Source organism: Penaeus monodon, chromosome 3 (genome assembly GCF_015228065.2).
Source record: "Penaeus monodon isolate SGIC_2016 chromosome 3, NSTDA_Pmon_1, whole genome shotgun sequence".
Classification (NCBI taxonomy): Eukaryota; Metazoa; Arthropoda; class Malacostraca; order Decapoda; family Penaeidae; genus Penaeus; species Penaeus monodon.
In genome coordinates this window covers 3,190,102-3,202,159 of record NC_051388.1, presented here as the reverse complement: position 1 = coordinate 3,202,159, position 12,058 = coordinate 3,190,102, and the positions used below count along the sequence as shown (strand labels likewise).

General features: G+C 35.3%; 1 protein-coding gene across 3 annotated transcripts in view; it reads left to right on the top strand.

Moving 5' to 3' along the window:
- LOC119590533 (serine protease inhibitor dipetalogastin-like) overlaps positions 1–10,208 on the top strand; it is a 15,199-nt gene extending 4,991 nt beyond the window's left edge. For 2 of the 3 annotated variants that reach the window (XM_037939183.1, XM_037939193.1), the window contains exons 2-10: positions 916–1,015; positions 1,561–1,701; positions 3,245–3,397; positions 4,330–4,494; positions 5,273–5,440; positions 7,195–7,368; positions 8,277–8,422; positions 8,608–8,757; positions 9,185–10,208. In XM_037939183.1, coding sequence (XP_037795111.1) covers positions 925–1,015; positions 1,561–1,701; positions 3,245–3,397; positions 4,330–4,494; positions 5,273–5,440; positions 7,195–7,368; positions 8,277–8,422; positions 8,608–8,709 — 1,140 coding nt within the window. In that variant the 5' untranslated portion in view covers positions 916–924 and the 3' untranslated portion in view covers positions 8,710–8,757; positions 9,185–10,208. The remainder of the gene's footprint in view (positions 1–915; positions 1,016–1,560; positions 1,702–3,244; positions 3,398–4,329; positions 4,495–5,272; positions 5,441–7,194; positions 7,369–8,276; positions 8,423–8,607; positions 8,758–9,184) is intronic. The other variant, XM_037939201.1, reaches the window with a different exon arrangement.
- The last annotated feature ends 1,850 nt before the right edge of the window (positions 10,209–12,058 follow it).

Below are 12,058 nucleotides of genomic sequence, written 5' to 3'. Positions count from 1 at the left end.
AAAGGGTTAAGAGCAGGAGGGAGAAAAAGGGAAGGAGGTAGAGGAAGGGGGGTAGAGAAGGGTGAGGGAGGGAGTGGAGGGAGAGAGAGAAGAGAAGAGGAGAAAGCGGGAGGAGAGGGAGAAGGGAGAAGGAACCATATATTTTTCTCACATCATGGATAATCTGTATTTCTTTTTTATCATTACAATATATATATATATTTCAACATTGCTTTAATAACGTTCGTTACCAAAGGTCGTTGTTTCGAAGCTCAATGTTCGTTTTCTGTTGAGTCTCAGTCATCGTTTTCTGTTTAGTCTTAGTCTCCGTTTTCTATTGAGTCTCAGTCTTCGTTTTCTATTGAGTCTCAGTCTTCGTTTTCTGTTGAGTCTCAGTCTTCATTTTCTATTGAATCTCAGACTTCGTTTTCTGTTGAGTCTCAGTCACCGTTTTCTATTGAGTCTCAGTCTTCGTTTTCTGTTGAGTCTCAGTCTCCGTTTTCTATTGTGGCGTTTGGGTGTCGCGAAATCGTCTGTGTCTGATATATAGATGTTTTGGACTCGACTTTCCATAAAAGAAGGAAAAATATTGAGAAACGACAGATGAAAGAGTTTGTTTTATTTACTTAGGTTATTTAAGAAGTTAGTTTCAGTTCAACGATGACAATGAAACGGAGAGAAACTTTTTTTTCCTTAAGTTAGTTTGAGTCCAACAACAATAACAAAAACACAGCGATACTATTTGAAAGAAAAAAAATTAGTTTTAGACTAACAACAGAGAAACGATAAAAAAAAAAAAAGAAATTTAGTTTAGCAATGACATTTAAAACGTATTAAACTATTTAAAAAAAAGGATTTAGTTTTAGTCGTAAAGAAATAAAAACAACACAGATAAACGACTTTAAAAAAAATCTTGAAAGGTGAATGTACTTGCAGGCAATAAAGATGACACAGCCATACCTTCTCGCCCTTGCTGCTTGCACGGTGTCCATCCTCTCGACGCCAGCATGGGCTATCCTCCTGGGCCGGACGCTGAGTAAGTATGGCATTCTTGCGTTGAGTGTGTGTGTGGGGAGGGGAGGGGGGTGCGTGTGTGTAAGTGTGTGTGTGTGAGGGGGGGAGGTGTTGTGTGTGTGTGTGTGTGTGTGTGTGTTTGTGCATGTGTGGAGGGTATGTGCCTGTTTATGTGTAAGTGTGTATGTGTGTGTGAATATACTCGTGTGTAAGTGTGTATGTGTGTGTGTGAATATACTCGTGTATCTGTGTGCATGTATGCTAATCTAAACATGAGGTATGTCTATATATACAACTGCATATATATATGTATATATCCTATACCATCCCTACCCATCGACCTATCACACTACCCAGCCACGCTCGCACGCACATACCCTACATAAGTGTAGGCCTCCTACAAATACCTCCCTCCCTCTCTCCCTACCTACTTACCCACCTACCTACATCTCTCCTTCCCTCCCTCCCCCTCTCCCTACCCACCTACTTACCCACTTCCCTCCCTCCCTCCTTCCCTCCCTCCCTACCTACCTACCTACTTACCCTCACCAACCATCTCCGGAACAGGTGGAGCCTGTGCGAAGACCTGCGACTATGAATACGAACCTCTGTGTGCTAACAACGGCTTCACGTACCCCAACTTCTGCCTTTATTCCGTCGAGGCTTGCAAGAATACCTCCCTCGCCATCGTCAGGAACCGACCTTGTAGTGAGTGTGACCTTTTTTTTAGAGTGTTGTTGCTCTGTTTTATTATTATTTAGTTGTTGTTGTTATTATTATTGTTGTTGTTGTTATTGTTATTTTTACTATTATATTGTTATCACTATTGTTATTACTGTCATTATTATTATTATTGTTGCTGTTGTTGTTGTTACTGTTATTAAGAGTTTGAGTCTTAAATCAAACGTAAAGGAGAAAATTGTTATGATATTTTTCTTAAAATTTAATGAAAAAAGTTAGCTTAAATCCACACAGTAAGAGGTAATTTTCCCCTAAAAAATAAAGGTTATATATCATAAACGTTTTTTCCACCTTAATGCAAAGCTTTTCTCTATTTTTTATTTTATTATTATTATTAATCTCTCCAACTATGTAAACTGAATATGTAGAAGTTTTTGTACAGTCATTCGAATTATTAGCATAAATTTGCTGATTTTACGTCAATCATTGGCTTCATCACTCATTATTAATTTCATTTTTTTTTTGCCTCTCATTTCACAGGCTTAATTTACTAGTTAATTCGTAACGTAATTTTCCCTCAGTTCTCTTACCTGATATGCTCAATTATTAATAATCATCGTTAATATTCCTTTGTTTCACTTCTCAGCTCTGGTTCTGTCATGAAGTCAGAACTTCACTTGACTTCACTCCACAGCTCTAATCTCTAACTTAATTCATTACGCATTCTTGTTATTCATTTATTTATTATCATTATTATCTCGTTTCCTTTTGTTTTGTTTTGTTTCCCCCACTTCACAGGTCAAGTTAATCATCAGATTAAAGTGTTAATTAATTTCATTAGTCTTTCTAACTTCATTGTGACATATTATTAACTTCATCACGTATTCTAAACTTCTTTTGGTTTCTACCCCTCCCCCCTATTTCTCAAATCTGATCTCTTTTCGAATTAGAACTTCATTGGTCTCCCCTCACTTCACTTCACTTCACTTCATCTTCGTCTTCATTTTCGCCTCTCCCTTAGCTCCTTCGATGTATAAATGTTTATCGAATTCCTTAAACATCCTTATTTTAATTCTTGTTTTTCTCTGTGTTTCTCCTCATTTCACAAATATCATTTATCTGCATAATTAATTTCACATTATTTCATAGCCTTAATCTGCCAAAATGCACTGCGCATCTCTGTAACTTTTTTTTTTTTTTTTTTACTTCCTCTGATATGTTTATCAAAGTCTCCCCCTGTTCTTGTTTATTTAACTCATATTATCCTATTTGATAGAATCTATATCACACATCCCCTCACTTCTCCCCCCCTCTACCTGCTAGACCCATGCCTCTACGTATGTCCAAGAGATAACAACTCTCATTACGCATTCCTAATCCCTAATCCCCCTCCCCCCTCTAACTATATCACGCTTCCCCAACCTCACTTATCTTTTCCTCCACCCTCCCTACCCCACACTATATTACCCTAATACCTAATCTCACTTTACATTCTATTACTCCGCCCCCACACCATATCACGCATCCCAAACCTCACTTATCTTATTCTCTCCCTCCCTCCCCCTCACAGCCCTACCAGACCCCTGCCTGTACGTATGCCCGAGGGATAGTGACCCTGTCTGTGGGAATAACGGCCTTACGTACCCCAACCCTTGCGTCCTGATGTTCAATGCCTGCTTCTATGCGAATCAGGGCATCAGATCGCGGCATAAGGGAGCGTGTGGTAAGTTGTGAAACGATGGATTTGTTATAATAACTGTTATATTTTTTAACTGTTATTATTATTATTATTGTGAATGGATTTGTTGTTATTTGTTTTTTTTCATTATTTATTTCATATTATGTGATTTTATTTATTTTTTTATATATTTTTTTATTATTTCATTTTTATTATAATGCATTTTTTTGTTATTATGATGGAATTGGTTTTTATTATCATTATAGATTTGTTATTAAGGTTGTGATACGATGGAATTGTTATTATTATAGTTATTAATTTATTATTATTATTATTATTATTATTATTATTATCATTATTATTATCATAATTAATTAATTATTATTATTATTATAATGGATTTTTCTTTTATTATTATACTTTACTTTTTGATGTTCTTCTGTTTGATGAGTTTGTTTTGTTGCTTTATGTAAGTTTAAGGTTGGAAAATATTGTGATGGTAATGATGCAGACTTTATTTTTTGCGTATTCATTATTTTTATTGTTATTATTAAGATTGGAGTTACATTATTTTCATTATTACTGTTATCATTATCATAACTGTAATTGTTATCATTGATATTATTGTTGTTGTGTTCTTGTTGATATGATATTTAACATTGTTACTACTATTACTGTTATCTCTGATTTGTGTCATTATTAGTTTATTATTAGTAGTAATATAATGTATTTTTTACGATGTTGATAATTGATTGATGATCATTATCATCATGATCATCATCATAATACCAATATCGATAAAAAAAAAACTAACAGATATAACCCCCAAAACAAATATACACAGAAAACTCAAAAAAAAAAATAAATAAAAAAAAAAATAATAATAATAAAAAATAAATAAAAATATTAGTAATAATAGAAATAAACCAATAAGATAAATCATCTGACTCCTAACACCCACCTCCTCCCTCCTTCAGTCGTGGACCAGAACCGCCGCATCCGCCCTCCGTGTCCGAAATTCTGCACGCGCATCTACGAGCCCGTGTGTGGGAGTGACGGAAGGACGTATGCGAACGCCTGTCGTCTGGAGTCCGTGACCTGCCGCGACCCGTTCATTGTGAAGGAGAAAGATGGCGTGTGTGGTTAGTATGTTGAAGGGTTACATGGGTAATAGAGTACAGGATAGAGTAGTGTTTGTTCTGGTGTGGTGTGGCGGTAGCGGTGTCGTCTGGCAGTCTTGCTGACCCGCGTTCAGTTCCCGCACTGCCGGTGGGTGGGAACCTGGCTATTCCTCGCACACAGGGGGTCATTTAAGAGCATAATGAAACAAGACGGCCTGTTGTAGCAAGAATAACTATTGCAGCAAAAGGAATATAGCTAAATTATTATCGATTGTTGATTATGGCCTGCGTATGAGGTCTGGAGATGGTGGGAAGTGAGGTCAGGTGAAAGTGAAGGAAAAGGAGAAGATGAAAGAACCCAAATCAACGAGATAATTCGTTGATTTGGGTTATTAACTCTTTTGAGATTATGTCTTATTGCTGGTTAGTCCATTATACAAGGGTATGACTGCTATTCAGTGCTAGAAATTTGTTTTTTTTATCTGTCTAATTCTCTCTCTCTCTCTCTCTCTCTCTCTCTCTCTCTCTCTCTCTCTCTCTCTCTCTCTCTCTCTCTCTCTCTCTTATGCACAGTACTGCACACGCAAACACACACACTCACACACACACACACACACACACACACACACACACACACACACACACACACACACACACACACACACACACACACACACACACACACACACACACACACACAAAGCAAACAATCAAATCAAATCAAACAAACCAAACTAAAAAAAGAGACAATTATATCCATATTTCACGTTTATTTCATTTCTTCCTTCCTTTCTTTCAGACCAGGAAGTCCCCCCACCCCCCACCCCCCCACGATGCCCTGTCGGATGCACCCGCGAGTACCTCCCCGTCTGCGCGAGCGACGGCGAGACATACAATAACATGTGTCTCCTCAACATGACGGCTTGTAGGGACCCGAACGTGTTCGTTGTGTCGGCAGGACCTTGTGGTAAGTCAGGAGTGATGGAGGGTTAAGTAAGTATGTAAGTAAGTAAGTAAGGCTCCTTAACGTGTTCGTTGGAGGGTTAAGTAAGTATGTAAGTAAGTAAGTCTCCTTAACGTGTTCGTTGGAGGGTTAAGAAAGTATGTAAGTAAGTGAGGTTCCTTAACATGACCCGCGCGTGTTCGTTGTCTCGGCGGGAGGTTGGAGGGTTAGGAAAGTATGTAAGTAACTATGTAAGTAAGTAAGTAAGTCTCCTTAAAGTGTTCGTTGTCTCGGTGGGACCTTGTGGTAAGTCAGGAGTGATGGAGGGTTAAGTATGTAAGTAAGTATGTAAATAAGTAAGGATGTAAGTCTCCTCGAACAAAAAAGTAAAAAAAAAGTAAATCTCGAAAAAGTAAGTCAGCAAATCACCTCGAAAAAAGTAAGTAAATAAGTAAGGGAATCCTGGAAAGTAAGTAAGTAAGAAAGTAAAGCCTAAGATTAAGTAAAAAAAATAAGTAAATCTATAGTAAGGTAAAGAGTTTAAAAAATAATGAAAATTAAGTAAGATAATAAATATAAACAGTAAATGTATAAGGAAAAATATTAAGTAAATGAACAGAAATAGTAAATAAATGAATAAAAATAGTAAATAAATAGAAAATAGAAAAAAATAGTAAATAAATAGAAAATAAATAGAAAATAAGTAAAGATATAAGTAAATAGATTAGACAGAAAAGTGTTTTTTATTTGTTTATGTTTCTTTGTATGTGTGTGCTTGCCTGTTTGTTTGTTTGTTTGTGTGTGTGTGTGTGTGTGTTCCTACACACACACACACACACACACACACACACACACACACACACATATATATATACATATATATATATATATATATATATATATATATATATATATATATATATATATATATATATATATATATATTCATATACATTGCAGTCGAGACGATGTGAATATATGCAACTGGATAAAGATATCTAACAAACAAAAATCGCCCTGTTATAGCAACAACCAGTCATTAAGATATGCAATTTTTCATCGTTGAATTATAATTACCTTCTTGTCATTTCGAAATCAAAAAGGGATTTCCACAAGATACGGACCATGAATCATGTCTAATCAATTCCCTGATTCTGTAGTGACATGACATAGTTCCATTAATATTTGGCTCATTTTAATATCATTAGTGATTAGTCAGAATCTTGATTCGTATTCTCAGTTGAATACTGTTGAATTCTGAAGTGAATTTATGGTCCTTATAGTTTCAAATGATAGCCAATATATATAGTTCTAGAAAGAAAAGGGTGTAGTTATAATGTAAAATAGGCATAGTATATATATAAAAAGGAAATATGTGTCTTATATATCAATAAAAAAGAAAATTAGTGCATACTATACATAAGTCTATACAAAAATCACAAGACAATAAAATATTTCATTGTATTTCTGTCGTCATATCAAGTTATGAAACCTATTTTGATGTGTATTATTATTCCATAATTGCTTGATATCACACGTGACTAACAGCGAAGGGAATTCCAGGGAACCACACGCCGAAGATTCAATTTTCTTTAGTTACTCCTTCAGAACATACAATGGAGAAAACGATTTTTTTCGGCATAACTAGTGTATTTCCCTACCTGTCCTCCTTGTCCCTTTGTTTATCACATTTTCACCATCTGTCCTTCGTCGTAGGACGTTCAACCCGGTTTATAAAAACCCCTACCTTTACTGAAATTAATCTTCCCTGCCACCAGAAAACCCCGAAGAAGGCCAGACTATCCCCAGATCTCCCCAATGTCCCCAAGGATGCACTCGCGAGTACCTCCCTGTCTGCGCGAGTGACGGGAGGACGTATAATAACATGTGTCTCTTCGATATGGCAGCCTGCAAAGACCCGTCGTTGAAAGTCGTATTCGAGGGACGCTGTGGTGAGTATTCCAGTTATTTCACCCGAATATTTGTTGTAGAATCTGGTTAGTTTTTAGCTGTTGTTGGGAGAAAAAAATATATATTTACGCATTGACACCGAGATGTACATTTCAGGTCAAATCTGTGTTGGTAGATTTGTTTTAGGTTTTCTTTTGCCAGAGAGATTTTAGATGATGTTGATGCGGTATTATGTTTATCCGATCTTGTTAATCGATAATGATTTTAGAGAATCATATCGCATTGCTCTCAATTTTTGATGTATTATTATTATTATTATCATTATTATTATCATCATCATCATCATCATCATTATTATTATTATTATTATTATTATTATTATTATTATTATTATTATTATTATATTATATTATATTATTATTATTATTATTCATTATTATTATTATATTATTTATTATTATTATATTATTATTATTATATTATTATATTATTATTTATTATTATTATTATTATTATTATTATTATATTATTATTTATATTATTATTATCATTATATTATTATTATTATTACTATTATTATTATTATTATTATTATTATTATTATTATTTGCGACTCCCTTTCCTCTTCCCTCAACGGCACAAATCGTTCTTCACATGCACACCATCCATAACCCCGAGTCGTTAAAATAATTAAATCAATCGGAATATAAATAGATAGCATAAACATAATGCATAGATAAGCAATCAGAAAATAAATAAATAAGGTAAACAATAAAAAAATCAATAATTCGAAAGCCTTTAAAAATTGGGGAGAGTAAAGGCAACCCTCACCCAGCCCACAACATCTCTCTTTCCTCTTTTCCTCTTCCCATTCGCTTCTCCCCTTTCCCTCTTCCTCCCCTCTCCCCTCCTCCCCACCTCCCCTTTCGTTAGCAGTCTCCTGTTACAGACGGAGGGGCATTGTTTGACCTCTTTCCCCTGACGAGAGTAAGAAAACATAGTCGCTTGCCTCATAAACCCGGGACATCGGAGCTATGGTGGTTTCGGGAGATTTTGTCCTTGAGAAATGTAAACAACAGCACGCATTCACCGCTGGTATTTACTACCGCAGATTATCATATTAACGAGTCCAGAGATTTGAGCATTTGATGGTAGAAAATAGATGTGAATTACATATAGTAGGCTATATCAGTGGCATTACAGATTTACATATAAGAATACTTAGAAACTCGTTGATTTGATAACACTAAATAGCATGTATCTTCCATGTTTTTTTGCAGATGAAGAATCGGACACATGCAACGAAATCTGCCCCTTTGACTTCGCCCCCGTGTGTGGAAATGACGGAATCACTTACACCAATGAGTGCACGCTCCAGTTAGCCATATGTAGGGACCCTTCTATCAAACCTGCTTTCCTCGGACCCTGCTGTGAGTTGGGGCGGGAAGGAAGGAGGGAGGGAGGGAGGAAAGAGGAGAGGGAAGTAGGGAGAGAGGGAGTGAGTGAGGGAAGAGAGCGAAGAGAGAGGAAGGGATGGTGGGAGGGGGAAGGAGGGAAAAAGGAGAAGGGAGGGAGAGAGGGAGAAGGAGAAAAGAAGGGAGGGAGAAAGTGGGAAAAATGAAGAGAGTGAGGAATAGTCAGAAAGATAGATAGAGAGAGAGAGAGAGAGAGAGAGAGAGAGAGAGAGAGAGAGAGAGAGAGAGAGAGAAAGAGAGAAAGAAAGAAAGAAAGAAAATATCAAAAGAATGTACTTCACTCAAATGTTAAATTATAATACAATGCAACAATACATTAAGCTGCTCTCTCTCACACACACACACCATCCAACCCTGCTAATCCCCATTCTATAATTTTCAGAAAGAGAAGTAAAAAGGCCAACTGAAATTTGTATAGAATATCCAAGGCAGTTATTACTTCGTCATCGTCATCGCCACGAACTGGTTTCACACGAGAGGAAAATCATTTGAATAATTCATAGAGATCGAAGGAAGAAATTAAATGGTAAAGATAGATTAATTAATTCGTGGGTCACAGTCGGTGAAATTCGAATGTAATTATTTGTTATATTTTGTCCTGTTTCGTTGTATTTTTTTAGACAAAAGTTTTTTTTTTCGGTTTTCCTTATATCTTTGTAAGGTAAAAAGAATATGTAAGTTGAAATTTAGTGAGAAAAAAATCAGTTTAAAGATCAAACTCAAATATTTATAATCATGAAAAAAATATCTGTTAAATATCACACTCAAAAAATTATTTATATCACATATTTCGTTGTCTGTAATATGAGCAAAGGTTATAATATTCAATATTAAAAAAATAAAAAAATGAAAAAGACATTGATCAGAATTCATCTTAATGATTTAATTAATGTTATAATTAGTATTTCTTTCGTTTCAAGTACAGACAAATGTATCCAATTAAGTCTTTCAATATAACACTAAAAATAAAGGATATGTAATTTCTTTACCGATTTACAGCATTTTATAAGGTAACTAAAACATATGTAAACGTAGGTGTCTATAGCTTTCATAATGTTCACAATAGAACGGACAAAGTTAATGTTTGTACACGAAACATTCAAAATCTGATCGAAATATAACGAATTGTATGAGTGAAGTTAATAACGATTTTCTGAAAGTTATGGGTAAATTTTGGAAATGACACCCAACACCGGGTGAAAAGTTTTTTTTGTCTTTTTTCTGAAAGTTTTTTTTATTTTTCTGAAAGAATCTAGGACTCATATCTTTTGCAAATGAAGTATACCCGCGATACCCGCCCCGTTATCTGGCGAGAGCATGATCAGTAGCAGGGAAATTGTCAAACTTTTCCCAAATCTATTTATTGCGAAACACATTCGTAGTAAACAGTGGGACTACAAAAAAAATCCAACTCGTATGTTCCGGCAGGACAGAGCTCGGGCAAATATCTGGATCTCGCATCGATAATTTCTTGCTTCCACCAAAAAATCCGCAATGGCCAGCCTGCGACTCGTCAAAATCTACACATTCGCAGCTGGCGAGGCTAGCTTACCACCATCCGTCACACGTCTTCGTCATTGCCATAATATTTTGCATATTAAACGCGAAACAACCTAGCCATGACGAAGCTGATTTGAATGTCAACTAACTTCCCTTCGGTCCAGCTTCTATTTTCACGTGATTATCTATTACAAATCGTACTCACTCTAATAGACTGGTCGCTGGTATCTATCTTCACGTGACGACGAAGAGCAATTCCCACTGGCTTATTAGATATCCCTCAATTACGTTCTCGCTCCGCCTGGTTATTTCGTCGCCTCCTTGATTCCACGCTATTTTATCTCGCCTGAAAGAAGAGAAGAGAAAAGAAGGGAGGGAGAAGTAGGAGAAAAGGGGAAAGGGAATTTTAAATTTCGAATTTTTCATACCTCTCTACTACCCTTATTATTAGTTTGTGAAGGCAATGCTATAGGAAGAAAACTGTCTTAGAATGCTACGTTCTATCGCATGGCGCGGCCAGATTCTTTATTTTTGGTGTCAGGTGTCATTTCCAATTATACCAAAATGTTATTATGAATGTACTCTCTATGATATATATATATATATATATATATATATATATTATATATATATATATATATTATATTAATGTATATATATATATATATATATATATATATATATATATATATATGGCTATACGTTCATTAATATATTTACCTTATTGTTATTATTATTTTGTCGCCATTGCTGTTAATATTGACCTACTTAAAAGCTTAGTGAAAAAAATTGTTTTCTTAGTATCATTATCATTACTGCTATTATTTAACCACGTACTTACCATATTATTGTTAATTTTATTTATATACATATTACTATCGCTATCTGTGTTTTTCTCTTCTCTCTCTTCCTGTCTATTTCTTTTCTCTCTAAATATCTTTTTCTATCTATTTCTCGTCTGTTTTCTTCCCTTCTCTTCTCTCTGTATCTCTCTCTCTCTCTCTCTTCTCTGTCTCTTCTTTCTCTTCTCTCTTATCTCTCTTCTCTCTCTTCTTTCTCTTTTCTCTTCTCTCTCTTCTCCCTCTTCTCTCTCTTCTCTCTCTTCTCTCTCTTCTTTCTCTCTCTCTCTCTATCTCTCTCTCTCTCTTCTCTCTCTCTCTCTCTCTCTCTCCCTCTCTCTCTATCTATCTAGTAATTTATCTATCTAGTTATCCACATTACTTCTGTCTTCATATGGCTGAGGCTAGGATATATGTCTCACATTATCCATTAATTTATAAAATATAATCAGATAATGATTCAATGAATAGTGAGTGACTGTACATACATGGTGACACATTCTTTATCTAAACTGCACGCATAAATCAGTTCTTCGCTGAATAAATACCATTTCAGATTAGTGTTTTATTATGAATGTGTAATCCTTCATACGCTGGGAAGATCTATTATTGTATAGGGGAATCTTGTACCTGCATAGTATACGGTGTATGTGTATGTTTGTGTGTGTACATACATACATACACACACACACACACACACACACACACACACACACACACATATATATATATATATATATATATATATATATATATATATATATATATATATATACATATACACATACACAAACATGTATGTTTATGTATGTTTGCGTCTTGAAATGTTTCTGCAGTGTGGCAGGAACTGGAGTGCTTTCAGCTGTCGAGTATATGGTCGCTGCTATAAATAGTTAAATTGTTCATTGAAATGTCTT